At 35.7% G+C, this 24,481-nt stretch overlaps 1 protein-coding gene across 4 annotated transcripts in view; it reads left to right on the top strand.

The window, feature by feature from the left end:
- SNX14 (sorting nexin 14) overlaps positions 1-24,481 on the top strand; it is a 99,641-nt gene that overhangs the window by 17,396 nt on the left and 57,764 nt on the right. For 2 of the 4 annotated variants that reach the window (XM_090279637.1, XM_090279638.1), the window contains exons 2-6: positions 13,650-13,770; positions 14,896-14,972; positions 15,056-15,134; positions 18,014-18,057; positions 21,312-21,399. In XM_090279637.1, the coding sequence (XP_090135763.1) occupies positions 13,650-13,770; positions 14,896-14,972; positions 15,056-15,134; positions 18,014-18,057; positions 21,312-21,399 (409 nt within the window). The remainder of the gene's footprint in view (positions 1-13,649; positions 13,771-14,895; positions 14,973-15,055; positions 15,135-18,013; positions 18,058-21,311; positions 21,400-24,481) is intronic. The other 2 variants (XM_090279640.1, XM_090279639.1) reach the window with 1 other exon arrangement.

The raw sequence follows: 24,481 nt of genomic DNA, 5'->3' as shown, positions 1-24,481 counted from the left end.
TTTGGACCAGGGGCCTTTTTTAATAGCCAGGCCTCTGATTACAGATTTAATTCCCTTAATGATAATTGGTTTCAAGTTACAGCATTTTTGTCTTTTTAAAAAAAATTATCATATAAGTTGATTTATGAACATAGTTGTCCATAGTCTTATTCTTTATTTCAGTAATAGCTATGATTACTTTTTTTAAAGTTTATTTTTATTGTTTACACTATTACAGATGTTCCCATTTTCCCCCCCTTTGCCCTTCTCCACCCAGCCCCTGTCCCCTCTTCCCTCTGGCCATCACCACACTGTTGTCTGTGTCTATGGGTTATGCATACTATATGTTCTTTGGTTAATCCCTCCACCTTCTTTTATCCAATCCCCCGCTCCTGCTCCTCCTGACAGTTGTCAGTCTGTTTCTGTTTTGTTCCTCAGTTTATTTTGTTCATTAGGTTCTGCATGATTATTTCTTTTTCATTCTATATTTTATATAGTCGTATCTTCTCTTTTTCTCTCTTGCTAAAACTCTTTTTTATTAACTTGAAAATTTCTGAGCATACATACATAAAAGAATACAAAGAACCTCCAAGCACCTATCACTCAGTTTCAACAACCATCAATATTTTGTATATTTTTAAAAATCTAACCTTCCTCTTTTATAAAAAGAAAATCTCTTCTACCCAAGACCATAACTTTACAAAATTAAAAATAATTGGTTAATATCATCTCATAACCAGTCCATAATCAAATTTTCCTAACACTAATTGTGTAAAAATTTGTAGTGCATTTATTCCAATCAGTATCTAAACTAGATTCACTCACTTGATGTGGTTGCCATATATCTTAAACTTTTGTAAATATTTTATAATCTAGAACAGGAGTTGGCAAACTTTCTGTAGTGTCATGTCAGATAATAAATATTTTATTCTTTGTGGCCTACATCAAGTCTGTTCTATTTTTTTTAAAGTACCCTTTAAAAATGTGAGAACCTTTCTTAGCTTGAGGGCTGTACCAGAGCTCATGGTATTTGGCCCACAAGCCATCATTAACCTGATCTGGAAAATTCTTCCTCACCTGTTCTTTTCCCATCCTGGCCATTGACTTCCTGAAGAAACTAGGTCATCTGTGCACACTCTGGGTTTTGCTGATGGTTTTCTCATGGTTTCTTGTTTTTTGGTTCTTGCCTTGATATTTTTTGTAGATAGGGAGTTAGATCTGTAGGCTTATTTAGATTTAGATCTTTTGGTGGAGTATAGGAATACTTTTGTAATGCTACATACATTCCGTTATATCACATCAGGGGATTACTCCATATAAGATGGAGGAGCCTCATGTTTTGTGGATTCAGGTAGCGATAGCTGATACTTTGCAAGGTAAGGTATCAAACAAACTTTCAAAAACCAAAACAAACTTTCTGTTTTGTTTTACCACTTATTCCTTGAATCAGTTACTTCATTATAGGTTACATCATGATAATTTTCTCATTCTTTCATTCCTTGTGTAGTTTTAAATTTGAATTTTTTCCTTTTTTTCAATAGGATTGCTTTACTCCATCAATAGGTCTGTTTAGTTACAACGAAGAGCAGCTGAAATTGGAAAAGTTGGATAAATGCTCATGGTTTTCTCTTAATTCGTTTTTAGAGAAATTGGTGACCTAGTAACTTGCAGTAGTATCCGGTTAGAGGTTTCCTTATTTTATTAATTTTTTTAAAGAACCGACTTATATTTTATTATCTGTGGTCTACTTTATTGGTTTGTTCTTTTCCTTACTATTTTCTTTGTTTTTGTGCCTTTGAATTTGCTGTTTTCTCCCCCAACTTTCTGAATGCTTAGCTTGTTGGTTTTTAGCATTTTTCTGATTAATGAAGGAGTTTTCAACCACTATTGATAGTTTGGGTCAGATACTTCTTTGTTGTGGGGGGCTGTCCTGTGCATTGTAGGATATTTAGCATCAGCTTTGGCCTCTTGCCACTTGATGTCAATAGTGTACTCCTCTCCCCACAGTTGTGACAATAAAAAATGTCTCCATTTGTTCCCTGGTGGGGAGAAAATCACTCTTGGTTGAGAACTACAGGGTTAATGCACTTAAAGCTATAGATTTCCTCTATAAATAATGTCTTAGTTATTGCTTGCCTTAGTTACAGCCCACACATATTGCATGTAATGTTATTGTCTTTCAGTCTAAATACAGGCTACAATTCCTAATCTGTAATTGAAATTTTAAAAAGCTCTGAAGAAGTAACTTTCCCCCTAAGTTTGGCACCTATTAATTACATTTAATTACAAAATTTGACCTGAACAGACATGAGGCTACCTACAGTATTTGTTTCTTACTTATTTCTTTTCTTTATATTTTATTGATTATGCTATTACAGTTATCCCTATTTCTTTTCCCTTTGCCTCCCTCTGCCCCAGTACTCCCCTTTCCTCCAGCAATACCACTCCCCTCTTAGTTCATGTCCATGGGTCATGCATATAAGTTCTTTGGCTTCAACCTTTCCTATATTATTCTTAACTTCCCCCTGTCTATTTTGTACCAACCAATTATGCTTCTTAATCCCTGCACTTTTTCCCCTGTTCCCCCTCTGAGCTGATAACCCTCCAAATGATCCCCATACCTATGATTCTGTTCCTGTTCTATTTGTTTGCTTAGTTTATTTTTGTTTTTTAGATTCAGTTGTTGATAGTTGTGAGTTTGTTATTATTTTACTGTTCATAGTTTTTGGTCCTCTTTTTCTTAAATAAGTTCTTTTAACATTTCATACAATAAGGACTTGGTGATGATGAACTCCTTTAGCTTTACCTTGCCTGGAAAGCACTTTATCTGCCCTTCCATTCTAAATTATAGCTTAGCTGGATAGAGTAATCTTGGTTGTAGGTCCTTGCTTTTCATCACTTTGAATACTTCTTGCCAGTCCCTTCTTGCCTGCAAAGTTTCTTTTGAGAAATCAGTTGATAATCTTATAGGAACCCCTTTGTAGGTAGCACTTTTCTTTTCTCTTTCTGCTTTTAAGATTCTTTCTTTATTTTGAAACTTCGGCATTTTGATTATGATGTGTCTTGGTGTGGTCCTCTTTGGGTCTAGTTTGTTTAGGACTCTCTGTGCTTCCTAGGTTTGTATGTCTGTTTCCTTTGCCAAATTTGGGACGTTTTCCTTCATTATTTTTTCACATAAGTTTTCAATTTCTTGCGCCTCCTCATCTTCTTCTGTCACCCCCATGATTTGGATGTTGGCACGTTTAAAGTTATCCCAGGGGGTCCTAAGCCTCTCCTCATTTTTTTCAATTCTAGTTTCTTCATTCTGTACTGGTTGACTGTTTATTTCTTCCTTATGTTCTTGTACATTGATTTGAATCCCAGTTTCCTTCCCTTTACCATTGGTTTTGTGTGGACTTTCCTTCATTTCACTTAGCATAGCCTTCACTTCTTCCCTTATGTGTTTGCCATACTCAAGCATGTCTGTGAAGTCTGTGAGCTTTGAAATCACCATTGTTTTGAACTCTGTGTTTGTTAGGTTGGCTATCTCCTTGCCGCTTAGTTGTCCCACAGGAACCCTGATGTACTCCCTCTTGGGCTATACTTCTCTGTTGTCCTCAACTTGACAGGGTGCTGTGTTTGCCTCTGTGTCTTAGGTAGAGCTATCACACCTGTTCATTTCTTACTTATTTCTTATTGTTCATGTTTTATTGCAGAAATGTTAATACCTGATTATGGAGTACTGAATCAGACCTCATTGGATGTCTTATATATGAAATATGTACTATAAGACTGTTCATGAGCCCTAAAACTTAAGAATTCTGAGTCACTGAGCATCGGCCTGCGAACCAAGTGTTGCTGGTTCGATTCCCAGGCAGGGCACATGACTAGGTTGCACGTCAGGTCCCCAGTTGGGAGCGTGAGTGAGAGGCAATCACACAGTGATGTTTCTCTCCCTGTCTTTCTCCTTTCTCCTCTCTCTAAAAATAAAATAAACAAACTAACAAATAAATTATTTTAAAAAAAAGAATTCTGAGTCATATCTGTTTGACAAAATGATTTTTGATAAGCAGCTATGGATGTGATTATCATTATTTTCTCTGTGAATACCTCTGTAACTTGAGTTAGTTTCCAGACATAAGTTTATTGAGACGACATATGACAAACAAAAACTCGTAAACACAGACAACAGTATGGTGGTTACTATAGGTTTTTTAAAAAAAGCTTGTGAAGTATGCAGTTGTGAGTAGAGTGAAGCTTTGTATAAAGGAATGAGAAGAAATAAGAATATAAAGGTGAGTTAGGACCAGATTGAAAGGGATTATAATGGTTTAAGTGGTTTGAATTTTATTCTGCAGGCAACATTAAGCTATGGCTGTTTTTTGAGTGGGTGGTAACTTTTATGTATGAAGTGCTGAGGGAGTTTAGTAATAGGTATTCAGTGGGTGTTCCTTCACCTCCGTTTTTCTTCTCTGTGTGGACTGGCTTCATTCTCTTCTTACTACATAGTGATTTGTGGACCGAAGAGCTACCACCAAGTTTATGCTTGATGCATTTACTCACAGTTAAATATAATATGGTAATTGGCATTTTAACTATATAGTCTGCGGGGGCTGACGTTTCATAAAATCATGGTAACTGAAATTTGTGCATATTAGAACTGTACAGTGTGAGGGCTGACTTACACTTCATTAAAATTTTTTTTTTCAGAGCTCTGTGCTCTACTGAGCATTACAAACTTATCCCAGGATTTATTTATTTAAAAAAATATTTTGTTTATTCATTTTCAGAGAGAGGATAAGGATGGAAGAGAGAAACATGGATTGGTTGTTTCTCTCATAGCTGGGGGCCTGGCCCACCCAGGCATGTGCTCTGACTGGGAATTGAACCGGCCACCATTTAGTTTGCAGGCTGGCACCCAATCCACTGAGCCACACCAGCTCATGTGGGCTGGCTGACACTTTAACATGATTTATGTTATAACACTGTGTTACCAGGCTTTTGCTTGTATTTTTATTTTTATTTTTTTTATATTAATCTCAAAGTTACTTCTTTCTTATAACTGTGCTCAGATCTTAGCCTGTGTAGTTCTCTTGTTTGAATTCCTCTACCTAGTCCCCAGTCCCTCTTCTTCTACACTTTTCTTTTATTCACTCTCAGCTTTTACGTAGACATTACTTTCTCTGAAAAAATTTTCTGTCTTTTCAAATTTGGGTTGTTTATTCTGCCTGAGGTCTATCTGTATCATGCATATTTTCTCTGTCATAACATAAAACATATGATCACACTGTATTGTACTCATTTACTTACCTGTTAGACCTACCAGTTTTTTTCCATGCAGATAAAGACCATGGCACTGCTGTTTCCTCTTATGTCCCCATAGCCCAATACTGTGTAGAATAAAACAAGCGCTCAGTAAATTTTTTTTTTTTTTTATTTAATGAAAAATAATCAGAATTTTGGTGGGGTGTGAATAGTACAATATAATTAAAAGGTATTTTGGAAGAATGAAGTATAGGCTAGTTAACATGACATACTGGGTACCAAATTATATTGAGAATTTATGTTCTTATACTTCTTTAAAGCTTTGCCCACTTTATTTATTTGTTTTTTAAATTCATTTTTTAATTACTGTTGAAAATACAATATATTTTTTCAGTTGTACAGCATAATGATTACATTTATATGCCTTATAAATATACGTCCTTATACTTTAAGTGAAATGTTTTTTTTTTGTATATTTTATTGATTATGCTGTTACAATAGTTCCTTTTTTTTTCCCCTTTGCTCTCTTTTGCCGAGTACCCCCCTTCCCCCAGCAATTCCACCCCCGTTAGTTCATGTCCATGGGTTGTGCATACAAGTTCTTTGGCTTCACCCTTTCCTATATTCTTCTTTTTTTTAAATTAATTAATTTTTTACAACAATAAAAAATAACAATTCCCCCCTCTCAGACTTAAGACCCTTTATAATCTTATAGAGGACAATGGTCGAAGGTCTTGTGCTCCTCTAGCTGCTTCAAGCTGGACATGGTCGTCTTTCTACCTACCCTTGGGTCCAGAAATCCCTAATAAGAGTTGGGGTGTGGAGGGGAGGGTGGCCTTCCCACATGGGGAAGGATCGTGCAGACTCCAGGTTAGTTGGCTGTCCCCATACCACGCATGCTTGATTTAACAGACTGGCATCCTTGTTGTATTCTGGGGGCAACAGATTTGGCAACAGGGTTAAAAGGCATCATTCAGTCCATAACCACTAGATGACAAAAGACAGGGATTAATTTTTCAATGTCCCATATTACGGGGAAAGAAAAAAAAAGGCTCATTGGAGGAAGGTGTGCAAGGCATGTCACACCTGTCCAAAAGCCTTTTGCCCACTATACTTAGTTTGGGCTGAGGGGAATATTTTAGGTTTCCCCCCTCTCAGATCTCTGGGCCCTTTCTGTCCAAGCCTTTAGGATAGAAAAGAGAAACCAGTTTTAAAGTGAAGCCCACAGACCACCCCATGCTTGACCAACCCAGCCACTTAGTTCAGCCAAACCATTGAGTCTCAGGAGGCAGCGATGCAGACAGGATTAAGTGAGGCCTATATGTACGGACAATCACTTAATTAATGAGATCATAGGCTTATGCCCTCTGAAAACAGAACACACATGTTAATTTGCACAACATAACCCAAAAACCAGTCTCTATACGTGCAAGACTCTCTTATTGGAAAGACATCCAGTTGCAAGGCATTTGACATTCTTCTTGCCTGTAAATTAAGCATCTTTGATGTTGTCAGAGACGTAGTTTAATTTTCAAATGGAAACAAACTTTAAATGAAAATAAACTTTAAAGACAGTTATCTGCACTACTTTATAGTCTACCACTGAGCATTGTGGTTTTCCCTGAATCGTGATTTTCCTCAAGATTACCCTCCTTGCCATTAAAGGGACTGCATTAGGTCCAGTTTTAATTTATCCTGTTTGTTTGCATAAACACAACAAGAGCAGCAAATAATCACATATGATCTTTTCGTCTGCTTTGCTGGAAGTTACACAAGGAACATTTAGGGTGACTTTCAGTCTGCCATTTATGGCACAGGAGCTGAGCCACATACCTGCCATTCAGCCTTGCTTGTAAACACCTGTCTTTTCCAAATCCTTTCGGTTTTCAGTTGTGCTTTAAGGTCCCTTCTAGCCATCTTTCAGGAAAGCAACCTTCATTCCTTCCCTGGAGAGATTGCCATGGACCGCACAACCAACCAAGGTACCAGGCCTTTTTTCTTGTGGGCTTCTATTACCTTTGAAAGTCAGTCCCAGTTCCTCAGGGCTTTTTGGTAACAACCAGGGCCCAAGCATGTCTCCTTTAGGTATGACATTCCAGTCAAAGTCATGGTCAACAAAACCTCTATTAACAACTGGTCTTATTAGTTCTATGCAAAGAACCTTATGTCATTGTTTACTTCTTCAGAATTCCAAATTCTAGAGGGATCAGCTAGGGAGAAAAATATACAGTGTGAAGGAAAATCATTGTCCTTCTAATATTCACTAAAATTGCATTTCCATACTTTACATTTTCTTTTGTTCACTGTCCTACATGTGAGGTTTTTTTAGTTTGTTTGTTTTTCTATTACAGTTGTCCCATTTTTTCCCTATTGCTTCCCCGCACCCTCTTCACCCCTTGTCCCACAGTCAGTCCCCACCCAGTTGTCCATGTCCATGGGTCATTTATACATGTTTTTTTACTAGACCCTTCCCCTTCTTACCCCCTTATCTCCCTCCCCCCTTCCCCCTTGTCACTGTTAGTCTACTTGTTTACATGCCTCTGGTTCAATTTTGCTCATTTGTTTGTGTTGTTCATTAGTCTCCTGTAATAGGTGATAGCATAAGGTATTTTTCTTTTGTTGCCTGACTTACTTCGTTAAGCATAATTCTCTCTAGTTTCATCCATGTTGCAAATGGTAGAAGTTCCTTCTTTCTTTCTGCCACATAGTACTCCATTGTGTAAATGTACCACAGTTTTTTGATCCACTCATCTACAGATGGGCACTTAGGTTGTATCCAGCACTTGGCTATTGTAAATAGTTCTGCTATGAAAATAGGGGTGCATAGGTTCTTTTGAATTGGGGTTTCAGCATTTTTTGGGTATAGTCCTAGCAGTGGTTCGAAATGCAGTTCCATTTTTAGTTTTTTGAGGTAATTCTATACTGTTTTCCATAGTGGCTGCACTAGTCTGCATTCTCACCACTAGTGCACCAGGGTTCCCTTCTCTCCGAATCCTCGCCAGCACATGCTTGTTGATTTGTTGATGATGGCCATTCTGACTGGTGTGAGGTGGTATATCATGGTGGTTTTTATTTGCATCTTTCTGATGGCTAGTGATGTTGAGCATTCTTTCATAGGCCTATGGACCCTCTGTAGTCCTCTTTGGAGAAGTGTTTGTTCAGATCCTTTGCCCATTTTTTAATTGGGTTGTCTGTCTTCTTGGTGTTCAGTCATATAACTTATTTATATGTTTTGCAGATCAACCCCCTGTCTGAGATGTCATTGGCAAATGTATTTTCCCACATGGTTGGTTCCCTTTTCATCTTGCTGATGTTTTCTTTTGCTGAGCAGAAACTCTTTAGTTTGATGTAGTCCCATTTGTTTATTGTTTCCTTTATTTCCCTTGCCTTAGGATATGTATCAACGAAAATGTTGCTATGGGGGATATCTGAAATTTCTTGCCTATGTTTTCCTCTAGGAATTTTATGGTGCCATGGCTTACATTTAAGTCTTTGATCCATCTTGAGTTTATTCTGGTGTGTGGTGTAAGTTGGTGATCTAGTTTCATTTTTTTTGCATGTCTCTGTTCCATTCTCCCAACACCATTTGTTGACGAGGCTCTTTTCATTCCATTTTATGTTCCTCCTCCTTTGTCAAATATTAGTTGACCATAGAGACCTGGGTTTATTTCTGAGCTCTCTATTCTGTTCCATTGATCTATATGTCTGTTCTTATACCAGTACCAGACTGTTTTGATTACCGTGGCCTTATAGTATAGTTTGATATCAGGTATTGTGATTCCTCTTACTGTGTTCCTCTTCCTCATGATTGCTGTGGCTATATGGGCTCTTTTTTGGTTCCATATAAAGTTTTGAAGTATTTGTTCTAGGTCTGTGAAATATGTCCCTGGTATTTTAATAGAGATTGCATTGAATCTATAAATTGCTTTGGGTAGTATGGACATTTTAATGATGTTGTTTCTTCCCATCCATGAACATGGTATATGCTTCCATTTATTTGTATCTTTCTTAATTTCTTTCTTCAGTGTTATGTAGTTTTCTGAGTACAGGTCTTTTACCTCCTTGGTTAAGTTTATTCCAGGTACTTTATTTTTCTTGTTGCTATGGTAAATGGGATTTTTTTTTCTAGTTTCTGTCTCTGATATTTCATTGTTGGTGTAAAGAAATGCCTTCGATTTCTGAATATTGACTTTGTACCCTGCTGTTTTGCCAAATTCACTTATTATGTCAAGTAGTTTTTTAGTGAAGTATATAGGGTTTTCCATGTACACTATCATGTCATCTGCAAATAATGACAGTTTTACGTCTTCTTTTCCAATTTGGATGGCTTTTATTTCTCTTTCTTGTCTGATTGCTGTGGCTAGAACTTCCAAGACTTTGTTGAATAGGAGTGGAGAGAGTGGACATCCTTGTCTTGTTCCTGACCTCAGGGGGAATGCTTTCAGTTTTTGCCCATTGAGTATGATGTTGGCTTCAAGTGTCTCATATATGGCCTTTATTATGTTGAGGTATGCTCTTCTATTCCCATTTTGCTGAGAGTTTTCATCATAAATGGATGTTGTACTTTATCAAATGCTTTTTCTGCATCTGTTGATAAGATCATGTCGTTTTTGTCTTTCATTTTGTTTATGTGGTGTATTGTTTATTGATTTATGAATATTAAATCATCCTTGCACCCCTGTGATGAATCCCACTTGATTGTGGTGTATGATCTTTCTAATGTGTTGCTGGATCCTGTTTGCCAATATTCTGTTGAGGATTTTAGCATCTGTGTTCATCAGCGATATTGGCTTGTAGTTTTCTTTCTTTGTTGTGGCTTGACCTGGTTTTGGAATTTGGGTAATAATGGCTTCATAGAAAGAGTTTGGGAGTCTTCCCTCTTCTTGGATTTTTCGGAATAGTTTGAGAAAGATAGGTGTTAGTTCTTTTCTAAATGTTTTGTAAAATTTACCTGTGAAGCCATCCGGTCCAGGGCTTTTGTGTGCTGGGAATTTTTTGATTATTGCTCCAATTTCACTAGTTATCAGTCTGTTCAGTCTTTCTGCTTCTTCTTGGTTCAGTTTTGAAAAATTATATATATAGTTTCTAGAAATTTGTCCGTTTTATCTAAGTTGTCAAGTTTCTTTCCATACAGGTATTTGTAGTAATTTCTTACAATCCTTTGTATTTCTGTGATATTGGATATGATTTCTCCTCTTTCATTTCTGATTCCGTTTTTTTGGGTCTCCTCTTTTTTTCTTGGTAAAGAAAACCTTGGCTACATGTTTGTCGATTTTTTTTTTAATCTTTTGAAAGAACCAGCTCCTAGTTTTGTTGATTTTTTGATTTGTTTGTTTAGTCTCTATGTCATTTAATTGTGCTCTGATCTTGATGATTTCCTTCCTTCTACTTGCTCTGCGCTTTCTTTGTTGTTGTTCCTCTAGTTCTTGTAGCTGTAGGGTTAGATTTTTTTATTAGAGATTCTGCTATCCTTTTTACGTAGGCCTGTATTGCTATGAACTTTCCTCCCAGGACTGCTTTTGCTGAATCCCATAGGTTTTGGGTTGTTGTGTGTTCATTATCATTTGTTTCCTGAAAATTTTTCATTTTTTCCTTGATGCCATTGTTAACCCATTCATTATTTAATAGCACGTTATTCATTCTCCATGAGTTTGAATGTTTTTGAGTTTTTCCCTTGAGGTTGATATCCAGTTTTAAGCCATTGTGATCTGAGAAGATGCTTGATATAATTTAAATTTTCTTAAATTTGCTGAGGCTTGTTTTGTGTCCTACCATGTGGTCTATCTTTGAAAATGTTCCATGTGCACTTGAAAAGAATGTATATTTTGCTTCTTTGGGGTTAAGAGTTCTATATATATCAACTAAGTCCGTTTGACCTGGAGTGTTGTTCAATGCAATATCTTTGGTGTTTCTTTGCTTTGAAGATCTGTCTATTGTTTACAATGGGGTGTTAAAGTCCCTTACTATGAGCGTGCTGCTGTCTGTATCCTTCCTGAAGTCTTCTGAAATTTTCCTTACATATTTGGGTGCTCCTATGTTGGGTGCATATATGTTTACCAGGATTATATCTTCTTGATGGTTTGTTTCCTTAAATATTATGAAATGTCCTTCTTTGTCTCTTTTTATGGCCTTTGCTGTGAAATCTGTTTTGTTTAATATAAGTATTGCTACCCCTGCTTTTTTTTCATGTCCATTTGCTTGAAACACTTTTTTCCACCCTTTCGCTTTCAGTCTGTTTAGATCGTTTGTTCTAAGGTGGGTCTCTTGTAGACAACATATATGTGGGTCATGCTTTCTAATCCATTCAGCTACCCTATGTCTTTGGATTGGTGCATTTAATCCATTTACATTTAAGGTTATTATCGATAGGTACTTATTGATTGTCATTTCCCCCCTTTGTACTTGTGCTTCTCTCTGTCTTTCTGTTTCTTCATCTTCTTAAAGCAGACCCTTTAGCATCTCTTGTAATGCTGTTTTGGTGGAGATGTATTCTTTTAGCCTTCTTTTGTCTTGGAAACTCCCTATTTTACCTTACATTTTGAATGAGAGTCTTGCTGGGTAGTGTATTCTTGGTTGTAGGCCTTTGTTTTTCATTGCTTGGAATATTTTTTGCCATTCCCTTCTGGTTTCTAGTGTTTCTGTTGAGAAATCTGATGATAGCCTCATTGGAGCTCCCTTGAATGTTATTAGCTGTTTCTCTCTTGCTGCTTTTAGGATTCTCTCTTTGTCTTTGAATGTTGCCATTTTAATTCTGATGTGTCTTGAAGTGGGCCTGTTGGGGTTCATCTTTATTGGAACCCTCTGTGCTTCCTGGACTAGAGTGACTCTTTCTCTCACCAAGTTAGGGAAGTTTTCTGTCATTAATTTTTCAAAGAGGTTTTCTATCCCTTGCTCTTCTTCTCCTGGAATTCCTATGACACGTATATTATTACGTTTCATGTTGTCCTGCAGCTGTCTTAGAGCCTCTTCAGTCTTGTTCAGTCTTTTTTCATTTTGTTGCACTGTCTGGGAATTTTTTTCTCCATTGTCCTCCAGCTCGCTGATTCGATCTTCTGCTTCCTCTAGCCTGCTTTTAATTTCTTCTATTGTGTTTTCAATTTAAATTGTATTCTGCATTTCCTTCTGTCTCTTATTGATAGCTTCTATGTCCTTTTTCATGCTGATTTAATTCTCAGTAAGTTCCTAGTAGTTTCCCTGGAGTTTCTTGTAGTTTCCCTGGAGTTCTTTGTAGTTTTCTTTCAGCTCACTGATCTCATTGAGCTTCCCTATAATCCAACTTTTGAATTCCATGTCTTATAATTTGCTTCCTTCTATTTTATTTACCACTCTTTCTGGGGATTCTTTCTTTCCTTTCGATGAGGGTTTGTTTTTTTGCCTCCCCTTTTTTGTGACTCTTCTTGTTTGTTGCTGCTTCTTAGATTGATCTGCACTTCCTTAATCTGCCCCTGGTGGCATCAGACCGTGTTCCAGTCTTGGCCTAGGCAGCCTATTGGAGACTACTACCAGGGATCTACTGCCTTTGTCTCTCTCCTTTAGTTGTTAATCTATTCAATCTCTGATCATCCATCAGTCTTAAGGACCAAGTGTGGGGCAGCTTAATTCCTATAGGTGGGGCTTTTGCTTCTCAGGCTGAGGCCACTCAGAGGGGGACAGCCTGCCTGCAGCACAGGGAATGAATCAGCACCGCGACCCGGTCAGCTGCTCCCCCACGTCTCCCCTCAAAGCCACCACCCCAAATTCTCCCCAAGTGTCTCTAGTCCTCTCTACCCTCCCTCTGCTCGAGCCCAGGGTAAGTGGGAGTCAAAATATTTTTGTATGTGATCTGTTTAAGAGCTCTTTTTCTCCAGCTGTTACTCTCAGGCCAGCAAGAAACCCTGTGGCTTTTTGCTTTTCACAGCTGGATACTATTTTACTTTCCACTCTGATGCTGTAGGCTGGGAAGCCCAGCTGGGCGTTTAGACCCTGCCCTTCTCAGGGGAACTCCCGGCTGCTGAGATGTTTCTCAGTCCCATCAGCTGCCACTTGTGAGAGCCTAGCCAGCCCTTTTGTGTCTCCGCACTTCCTACTGGTCACATTGGATGAAGTGGACTTTTCTGTCTCTCCGTGGTTATAGACTTCTCTCCAGCTAGTGTTCAGTTGGTTATTTCTCCACAATTAAGTTTTAAGTCCAGACTAGTCCTGGGTGGAGGTTAGTGTAGCTTCCACTTACTCCTCCGCCATCTTGGATCCAATCTCTGAAAATTTATTTTGATAGCATACATTCTGTGATTGTTATAACTAATAAATCCATAACAGAAAATCATGATTGGAGAAACTGCTTTAGTCTGCTATAGTAGGTGCTTAATAAATACTTGTTAGATCAACGAAGGAACAATTTAATATTATACTTATTTTGATTCTAATAATTATTTTTATTTATTTCTAAGGTATCTTCATGTTTTAATGATCTTCTGGTCATTTGTTGCTGGATTTGTCACATTCTACTGCTCATTAGGGCCTGATTCTCTCTTACCAAATATCTTCTTCACAATCAAATACAAACCCAAGGTAAAAGTTATGCGTTTTTATTTTTAAAAATCAGTATGTATGACCCTGTGCTGTGGACATTATTATTGAAAGCATGCTAAAGGAGTGATTATTTTTAGAAATACATCTAATGGAAGTGATCAGAACATTTTCAAAGTGAAATTTACGTATGTGTATATTTTTAAGGTCTACTGTTTTCCTAGGAAGAGCTATAAAAAGAAAATACGGAATTCCCACATTGGTACCCACAATTTTAGTGTCCTCTAACTGCATATTAACAATGAGGACCGTAAAGTAAAACAGAGGTTCCCATAGTTGGTTGTACAGTAGAATCACCTGGGGAATCTTTATTTTAAAAATAAAACCCTACAGGTTTTGATCGAATAGTTCTGTAGTAGACTTGTAATCGGTACTTTTTACAAAAGCTTTCCCGGTGATTTTGAATCACCGGCACAATTAGGAAACTGGATTAAGTTAATCCTATTAATTTTCTCAATGCCTATTTGCTTTGTTTCATAGAAACAAATAAATAGTCAATTTGCTTAACCAAAATAATTTGTATTGCTGAAATTTGATAAAGATGGTAGTATATTAAATGTACCTCTGGTAGGCAAAGTCCCTAGTGTGTAGATCAGGATTTAGTGGGAAATCTTGAAACCTTAATTGATAATTCCTCAAATTTGTATAGTCCATCATCTCAGGTTTGTTGGTATTTCTACTCAAGGAAACACACCTGAACGTGGTGCTCTGTAACCTTACTAGTTACTACATATCTTCTCCCTCATTGAATTCAAGGTTTTGGAGAAATAGAAAATAGTTTTTCCTTATACTTTTGCAGTAGAATATTATTTTCAAGTATAGATTGATTTTTCTTCTTAAATGAACATGACAATTGACTTGAATTGTAACCTTGGAAATTTGGCTTAGGTATTGTAAAGATTTCATTAGGTATTTTTTTGTTTTCTCTGTTTAGCATGTAGTGTTTGTTACAAAGAGTGGTTTTAGTGTTAAAGCAAACAATAATAAAAAAATGTCATGTCATACATTGATCAACAAACTTTGGAAAAATTGGTGTTCTTCAGTAAAGATGGTATGTAAAATAAAGGCAATTTTCTCTCCTCCCCTCCCCTAATTTCCCTCTTTTAGCAGTTAGGAATTCAAGAATTATTTCCGCAAGGTCATTGCTGTGCTGTTTGTGGTAAAGTGAAATGTAAACGACATAGGTATGTTAAACTTTTTTTTAATCTGTTGATCGTTCCAAATATATTTTGGATTTCGAGCAATTTAACTGTATGATTTCTTTTAGGCCTTCCTTGCTGCTTGAAAATTACCAGCCATGGTTAGACATGAAAATTTCTTCCAAGGTTGATGCATCTCTCTCAGAGGTAACTGATTTAATTAATATTGCCATATATATGCAAGCAAGAAATATTAAATACCTATGGAAAATTTAATTATGAAGCATCTTAATATATGCTACCAAATTTATTCTTGGCACAGTAGTAGACTATTATGACCTGTGCTACTTGAATGGTAAGCTAGAAATGTTTTTGGATCCCATATCTAATTAAATAGACATTTTAACCAAAGAAAGTGGTTTTACCTATTTATTGCTTAACTCCTACAAATAAAACAGTCATTTTTATGATAGGAAAGTAGAAATAATCAGTTGTAATTTCATACGAAAGGATCTGGGCTACAAGGAGCAAATGTATATTTTACTGAATTATGACCCCAGTTTGGACACTAACTGAAGGGTAGAGCAGAGAATAGGATTTCTTGTCACTGTTTCTGCATAATGTAGGAATAAAAAACATACTCTCTTACCTTTGTACCAGTCACATTTTATATGTACCTTTTTGGTACATATACAAATATACAAATATTGGGGACGTGGCCCGCAACCTAGGGAAGTGCCCTGATAGGAAATTGAACCAGCGACCTTTTGGTTTGCAGGATGATACTCTACCCATTGAACCACACCAGTCAGGTGATTTACTTCTTTAAAAAAAAGGAAAAGAAACTTAGTAAAACTCTTCACCTAGTGTCTGGCACTTATTGGTATTTGAAAGATATTAGCTTCAAATTTAAAAACATTTTTTGAGATCTTGCTATATATGCAAGAGCTGGACTAGACCCTAGGAATGAAAAGAGAAATAAGGTATGGTTCCTTTCTTCTAGAACTTCAGTCTGGAAGGGGAGTTAGATGTATAAACAGGTAATTACAATATAATATAATACAAGGAATAATGGAACATATATAAGGTATATTAGTAATTCAGAAGAAGAAGTGCATAAACTGTTGAGAGGGGCAGTCGGGAAGTAAGGTTAGAGTTTGCGAGATAGTTTGAGAAAGGGTATTTCAGGGTTTGGAAAGAGATTTTGAGAGGAAAGAGGCAAAATGTGGAGGATGTAGACAATGAAGAGACAATATTCTGGTAACTAATACTTATTGATCACTTACTGTATATTAGGCACTGTGCTAATCACTGTTCTTGTATTAGTTCATGTAATCGCATAGCCTCTGAAGTAGATGCTGTTATAGATAATTTAACCAAAATTGAGGTTTAGAGAGTTTAAATAATTTTCTGAAGTTTCATAGCTGGTTGGTAGCAGAACTCAGTCTAAAACTTAAGTCTGGCTTAGTTTTTAACCAGTTTTTTTATGGCCATTTAGACATCAGATCATCAGAAGACTTAAAGGGTCATGGTGAAGAAGTTTAATTGATCACAGAAACCAGTGACTTTCAGCTGTGTAACTAGAGTTTGCAGATGTGACTCATAGGATGCAGTGGGAGGTGAAAAGGAAATAAATGGTCACAATTGCTGTTATGAAGGCCCCCCCCACCACAACCGTCCCTTCAAAATCAGTGCAGCTCTGCTTTTCTTACTTTGATATATTGTGGTTTGATATATTGAGGGTTTCATGCAAGGGTGTGATGTGGTCAAAATATATGTTTAAGATCACTTTGGTGGCTCTATGGAGGACAGGGATGGGAGCTAGCTTGAAAGGAGGGTAACTCGTTTAGAGGCTATTGCTACACTATACGGGTGAGATGATGAAGACCTGAAAAGTGGGGCATTGGTCTTACTGGATATGGGAATGAAATAAGATCAGATGTTTAATGGTAAATTCTCTAATCTCTGATGTCCTATTCCTGTTTATATCCCAGCTGATAAAATTAACGTTTAGGTTGGTTTTTAAAAAAAATATTTTTAAATTTATTTTTTGGAGTGAGGGAGAGGGAGGGAGAAAGAGAGGGAGAGAGAAACATTGATGTGTGAGAGATACATCACATGCCCACAACTGGGGACCTGGCCCACAACCCCTGACTGGGAATCGAACGTGGAAGCTTTTGGTTCGCAGGCTGGTGCTCACTCCACTGAGCCACACCAGCCAGGGTAATATAACTAATGCTTAGTCTTTGTAATTAAAAAAAATCCAGATCTTGTGTGTTGCTTTTATATTTAGAGAAACCATAACCTTCATTACTGCTGTCAGAGAAGGTATATAGGTATAGTCAGATTAGATACATTGGTTTATTCCCTCCCTACTACTTTTTGAAGTTACTGCCCAATGCTGCAAGTCCTTTTAAAAATTAATGTACTGCTATACCCAGACTCAAAAAATGGAACATTTAATATCCAGGGTTTCTTTTGTTTTTTACTTTTTCACATATAACTTGAACAGCTAAAATCTTCACAAACTGAACATATCTATATAACCAGCACCTAGATCAAGAAACAAAACATTGTCAGCAACCCAGAAGTTCCCTTCTTGACCCTTCTACTTCCCTCCCTTCAAAGGAATCAGACATCTAATTTTGACCCCCTTAAAAGGAGTCAAACAAGTCTTAGCTATTTGTTTCTTCATTTTATTCTGGAAATACTGACTTACAGAGTGAGTTAAGAATACAGAAGACTAGCTTATTATTTTCCTTCTTTCCAAAGAACTTTCTTGGTTCAGTAAAGCTTCAGAGTTAGAAACAATTTAACATGGTATATATATTTTTAATGGGAATATTTAGAAATGTCTATGTTATTTTAATAGTGATTTTTTAAATGGAGTTTTATAGTTTTCAAAGTGTTTTCTCATGTGTTCTCTTTGGTCATCACAACCACCATGTAAGGTTGACATGCATTTTATCATGTATATGTTAGTAACTGGACTAATAAAATTGGTTCTCAATAATATTATATATTATTTAGTAGTAGTTTATTTTCTCAGCATTAATTAATTTTTCTTTAAAACAATTTTTATGCAGGTTCTTGAATTAGTGTTGGAAAACTTTGTTTATCCGTGGTACAGGTATGTTCTTTCTATAAAGCCTTTTTTCTTTGGTATAGTGAATACCATTAAGTGAACTGTGCTAATAGGTATTTTAGTGTAGGCCAGGATTTCTCAACTGTGGCACTGTTGACACTTTAGGCCAGGGTGTTCTTTGCTGTGGGGTGCTGTACTCTGCATTAAAGAATACTTAGCAGTATCCCTGGTTATTTCCCACTAGACACTAGTAATACCTCATCCTCCCCCTAGTTATGATCAACAAAAAATGTTTTTAGAGATTGCTAAATGTTGCCTGGAAGGTGTAATTGGCCCCAGTTAGTAACCACTGATGTAGGCAATCAATGAATGGTTTAGTGAGTGATAGCAAAGAGGAAAGAAACCTAGGCCACTTTTTGAAAGAAAGTAACTTGTAGAGTTTTTCATCACTCCTAAATATAATGAATGATTTAAATTTTTTGTATGGACTTTTTACATTTGAAATATAAGTGTATATTTAGAAGAAAAATTTATATTCAGATGTTTCATTAAATTGAAAAATAATTTTAAGAGAATTTTCCTGGAATATTAAAATTTTGTTTTTAAAGTAACTTGTTTTTTGTATCTGCTCTGGATATACAAGTGTTCTACACCTTGCAGAATATAGAAAATACTCTAAATCTCAAGATATATAGTTTGAGAATTATAAATCCAAGTTACCTTATTTAATAAATACAAATTTTCTTATATAAGCTTAAAATATTTCGTCATAGTTGAACAATTATAACTTATACATGCAATATTTAATGATATGTACCCTAATTTTATATTGATTTAGTATATTTTGAATTTTCTAATTAAAAATGCCAGAAGTCAAATTGATCTGTAGTGTATTAAAACATATTTAATATCCAGTTTATGTGCCATATTTTCCTGAAAAGCTATGTAAATTAAATTTTTATGTTGGATTCTGTCTTATATATGGGGCATTTGCCATTTAAGTAAAGCTAATGCTTGTGTAGAATTCCTCCTTCCCACCCCCCACATTATGGCTCTTCAGACAAAAAAATCTACATATCTAAATATTCAAACATGTATTTTTTTCTTAGTATTACCTATGATGTAACATCCCCTTACCTGGGGTTAATAGTGGGAAGGATGGTTGGTAAAATTATCTTCCATATTCTACCAAGGAAACTAACAGCACCATCATCAAGTTCACCATTATACATATTTTTCTTTCTTTTCTTTTCTTTTTTATAAGATTTTATTTATTGTAGAGAGAGGGGAAAGGAGGGTGAAAGAGAGGGAGAGAAACATGATGTGTGAGAGAAACAGCAGTAGGTAGCATCTCTGACTCCCCCAACTGGGGACTTGGCCCGTAACCCTGGCATGTGCCCTGACTGGGAATCAAACCCGGGCCTTTTGGTCTGCAGGCCAGCACTCAATCCACTGAGCCCCACCAGCCAGGGCTCTTTCTTACTTTGATTGTGTCCTAATTGTTTTAGGGATCTCAAGACCTCAGGAAAATGCAAAGTAGCTCCTTAGAAGACGGTTGACAAAATTTCTTTTTCTCTTTTACTTTTTTCTTTTCAATCTTTATTTCTTTTTGTTTGTTTTTTTGTTGTTCTATTACAGTCATCCCATTTTTACCCCATTGCTCTCCTGCCCCGCCCACCTTCCCCCTTTCCCACAGACAGTGCCCACCCTGTTGTCCATGTCTATGGGAAAATTTCTTTTTAAAAAGTTTTAATTTAAGTTTCTTCTTTTTCAAGTAAAACACTTTTTTCCCTCCATTTGGAATTAGTTTATATTATTAGCCTATAAATATTTCAAACTAATTAAAAATTATATAGTAATTTAATTCTATTGCTTCTCCAAAATTATTGCTTGTTTTGTTTCTTAGAAATTACTTTGATGTTGCTTAGAAAATGATCTTGGTGTTGTAAACATATGACTACATATTGATGTCTACATGTAAATGTACAAGGTCTGTCCAGAAAGTACCCAACCATGTAATGTGAAAAATAGAGCCATTTATTGAATGAGATACAAAACACAAGAAACGTACATAGGACAATGACGCCTCAGTCCCCTTCAAAGTAGGCACCTGAGACCTCACACATTTCTCCCAATCTCCATCAGCTGCCCCAGTGTATTTTCCTGAATCTCATTGACAGTCTGGAATCTCTTTCCTTTCAAAGGTGATTTTAGTTTTGGGAAAAGCCAGAAGTCACATGGTGCCAAATCTGGGATGTAGGGGGACTGAGTCACCTGGGTGATTTGATGTTTTGCCAAAAAACTGCACAAGACATGATACATAAGTGGGTGTGTTGTTGTGGCATGTTGCTGTGCATTATCTGAATAGTTTCCACAGAGGAGGAATATTCAAGCTTGATGCAAAATTTGATGCAGATTCATAGCCCTGCTCGCTCAGTCATTTTGAATGCAATGACCACACAGTACACACACTCACTTAACAGTGTCTATTGTTATCACTGACATTTATAGCGAAGTCATCATTGTTCACATATGCACATTATAGTCACTTTCCTTGGCTGCCAGGTTACATCTATGTCATGCCAAACCATTCTCGTTATATTAACAATGGCTGGACTTCTTCCAGACAGACCGTATACTACAATTTAGTTAATAGTGATTGTCTTGGTACTAGAATTATGGGAGATGTTTATTTTCTTCTGTATATATATTTTTTATTTTGTAATGTAATACATTATTTGTTAAACAAAAGAAAAATAGCATAAAGAAATGGAAAAACAGGAAGCTCTAGACTTTCCTTGGTTTCTGTTTTTTTATTTTTATTTTTAAGTTTTAAAATTGAGCTCTGGTTGGTGTTGCTCAGTGGATTGAGCTTCTGCCTGTGAACTGAAAGGTTGCTGGTTTGATTCCTGGTCAGGGCACATGCCTGGCTTATAGGCCAGGTCCCAGGTGAGGGTAACTGTAAGTGTTTCTCTCGCACATCGATATCTCTCTCCCTTTCTCCTTCCCTTTCCCTCTCTCTAAAAATAAATATAATGTTTTAAAAAATTGATTTTAGGTAGAGTAGAAGTGGGGAAGAGAAAGATAGAAAGATAGATGAGAGAGAGAGAAATTTGTTGTTCCACTTGTTTGTGTGTTCATTGATTGATTCTTGTAAGTGCCCTGACTGGGGATTGAACCCACAACCTTGGCGTATTGGGACAGTGCTCTAACCACCGCCAGGGTTTCTTTTGTTTCTAGAAAATGAAGCTCTGTGTTTCTCTGAACTTCTAAATGCTTGTTTTTCTCCTCAATTGAAGGGATGTAACAGATGATGAGTCCTTTGTTGATGAACTGAGGATTACACTACGATTTTTTGCATCTGTCTTAATTCGAAGGATTCACAAGGTATATGTTTATGATAAATTTGGGAATTTTATAATTACTAAAGAGAGTTTTAAAAATCTTTTTTACTTTATCCTATACTGTATGTATTTTTTTCACTTTTCATTTTTTTAATTATAATATGAATGGATCACTTTTGATTAATTGATCAGTTTACTTCAATGCTTGGATATCTTGGTTTGTGGCAATTAGAAAATAAAAGAACAACTATAGGAAAAACAGTCATGTTCTATTTTGATGAATTTACTGTATAAATGGTAATGATTATGACTTAGTTTTTTAAAAGTTTGAGCTGTATTTTGTGTATGTTTGGATCTTTGCCTACAGATATCTTATAGTGTGTGGGCTGTAGGTATACACACTTGTCTATTGTCATGTCAATTCAATAGAATTGAACATATTCACAGTAAATTGGTATATAATATCTCTGCCATTAGTAAATATATAAAGATAAATCTTGTTAAATGTTTCTATACCTACTTTAGAAATGAACAATATAGTCAACCACTGAAGAAATGATAATGCAAAATTATGAATAAGCAGTTCACAGAAGAAAAATATAAAGTACCAATGAATACTTGGAACTATGTTGTCTCATCAAATAAATAAGTTTTTTGATAAGATACCATCTTTTGTCTTAATAGATTGGGAAAGATAAAAAAGAGTTATTGTGGGGAAATAGCCAAAGCAAGTAGGAATCCAAATTGGTATTAACACTTATGCTGGAAGCCATTTTGGTAATCTTTATTAAAAGATTTAAAATGTTTATACTCCCAAATTTAACTCTATTTTTAATAATATATTTAAAATAAATAACCAGAGTTTATATAAAAATGTATTTCAAGAATTCATTTCAGTATAATGAAAAACTTTATTTAATGATAGGGTTGTTGGTTATTTAGTATAATACATGCCAACTATAAAATCCTATCCAGGCATGAAAAACCATTCTGTAGAACAGTACTTATTTCCATTGAAGGGGCTAGAAAATAAGATATGTGGCATTTTTCCATTTTGAAAACAAAGCTCACATATTAAAGGTTGTTAATATGTATATCAAGGCCATATATATCTTTATTATTGTTAACTCAAAAAAAAATTTTTTTAAAGAATTTGTTTATTTACTTTTAGAGAAAAGGGAAGGGAATGAGAAAGAGAGGGAGAGAAACATTGGTGTGTGAGAGATACATCAGTTGCCTTTCGCACGCCCCCAACTGGGTACCTGGCCTGCAACCCAGGCATGTGCTCTGACTGGAAATCGAACCAGCGAACCTTTGGTTCTCAGGCTGGCACTAAACCCACTGAGCCACATCAGCCAGGGGTAAATTTTAGAACATTTATATCATCCCAAAAGAAACCTCATACCCTTTAGTCATAAACACATTTTCCCAGTTTCCTTTAGCCTTAGCCAACCACCAGTCTGTTTTCTGTTGCTATAGATTTGTCTATTCTGGACATTTCATAGAAATGGCCACATATCATCTGTGGCCTTTTGTGACTGGTTACTTTTACTTAGCGTAATGTTTTTAAGGTTAATTAATTTTGTCTGTCATGTTGTAGCATGTATCAGTACTTCATTTTTAATGTCCGAATAATATTTCATTGTATGAATATGCCACATTTTGTTTATCCATCCACCAATTGATGGACCTTTAGATTTCACTTTCGGCTGTTATGAATAATGGTGCCATAGCATTTGTGCACACATTTTTCTTGGATGGAGGGAGATATATTTTTTTATTTGTCTTAGCTATATATCTAGGATTGTAATTGCTGGGTCAAATGGTAACTCTGTATTTAACTTTTTGAGGAACTGCTAGACTGCTTTCCAAAGTGGCGCCACCATTTTACAATCCCAACAGCAGTGTTTGAGGGTTCTGATTTCTCCACATCCTTTCCAGAATTAGTTGTTATCTCACTTTTTGATTCTAACCATGGTAATGGGTTGTGAAGCAGTATCTCATTGTGGTTTTAATTTGCACATCCCTGCTGACTAATGATGTTGAGCATCTTTTCATTTGCTTATTTGCCATTTGTGTATCTTTTTTTTAGAAATGTCTATTCAAATCCTTTGCCCATTTTTAACTGAGTTATTTGTCTTTTTATTATTGAATTGTAAGTGTTCATTATATATTCATTTATCAGGTATGTGATTTGCAAATACTTTTTGAGTTGCTAAATATTCTTTCTTTTATTTTATTTGTATCACTATCCCGGGAAAGATAAATGGGTCATTATCATACCAATTTTTATAAAAAGTAACTTTGTCAAAGTGTCAAAGGTAGTTAATGGGCAGAGGTTTAGGCCAGGACTATCATATTCCTAGTACAATGTTCTATCCTCATACCATTACCTAAATAATGTAAGTTGGCAGTTTGGGGATAATGAAAACAAGTAATCACTTAAGGTGCACTGTTTTTGTGTTTCATGGTTTTTTTTTGTTTTTTTTTTTTTTTTAATAAAAGTTGAGTGACAAACTCATTATTTTACTGTTTTGATTCTGAGGTCTTTAAAATGTAACTTACATATGAAAATTTTTATGTGTATTCTTAGAAGACAATTAAAATGTTGTTTATTTGATAAATATGAGAATATTTCATAACCATTGAATACCAGGAGGCTGGGGAAAAATGAAGACCAATGTTATTTTGCAAAAAGGCATACTACTAGTAAAAATACCCCACTTATTGAAAGTGACCTTATATAGTCAAAAGATATATGTAAACTACTCTGCGTTTTATTAGTAAATCACTAAAAATTGGGAGTTTATGATCTATCATGCTTATTAAATTAACCAACTTGTGATTTTTTTTCCTTTTCTTTAATATGGAATTTAAAAATCATTGAAAAGTTAACACAAAACTTAACACTATTGTGATGACATTTTCTTATCATGCTTTTGATAAAGGGAAAATATATTGATTTTGATAATGGAAGATAAGCCTGTCAAATGTCAAAGTCCAGTAAACATGGCTTTTGGTGATTTATTTGCAATTCATTTTTAGTTACTTTTTTTTATTTGTTTCTTTTATGTTTGTTCATATAAGTCCTCAATTCTTTCTCACTAATCTACCATAGTCACTAC

This window comes from Furipterus horrens, unplaced genomic scaffold (assembly GCF_987537825.1).
Source record: "Furipterus horrens unplaced genomic scaffold, mFurHor1.1.pri manual_scaffold_6, whole genome shotgun sequence".
Lineage (NCBI taxonomy): Eukaryota > Metazoa > Chordata > Mammalia > Chiroptera > Furipteridae > Furipterus > Furipterus horrens.
The sequence above is the reverse complement of the archived record's forward strand: the minus strand, read 5'-3'. Positions and strand labels throughout refer to the sequence as shown.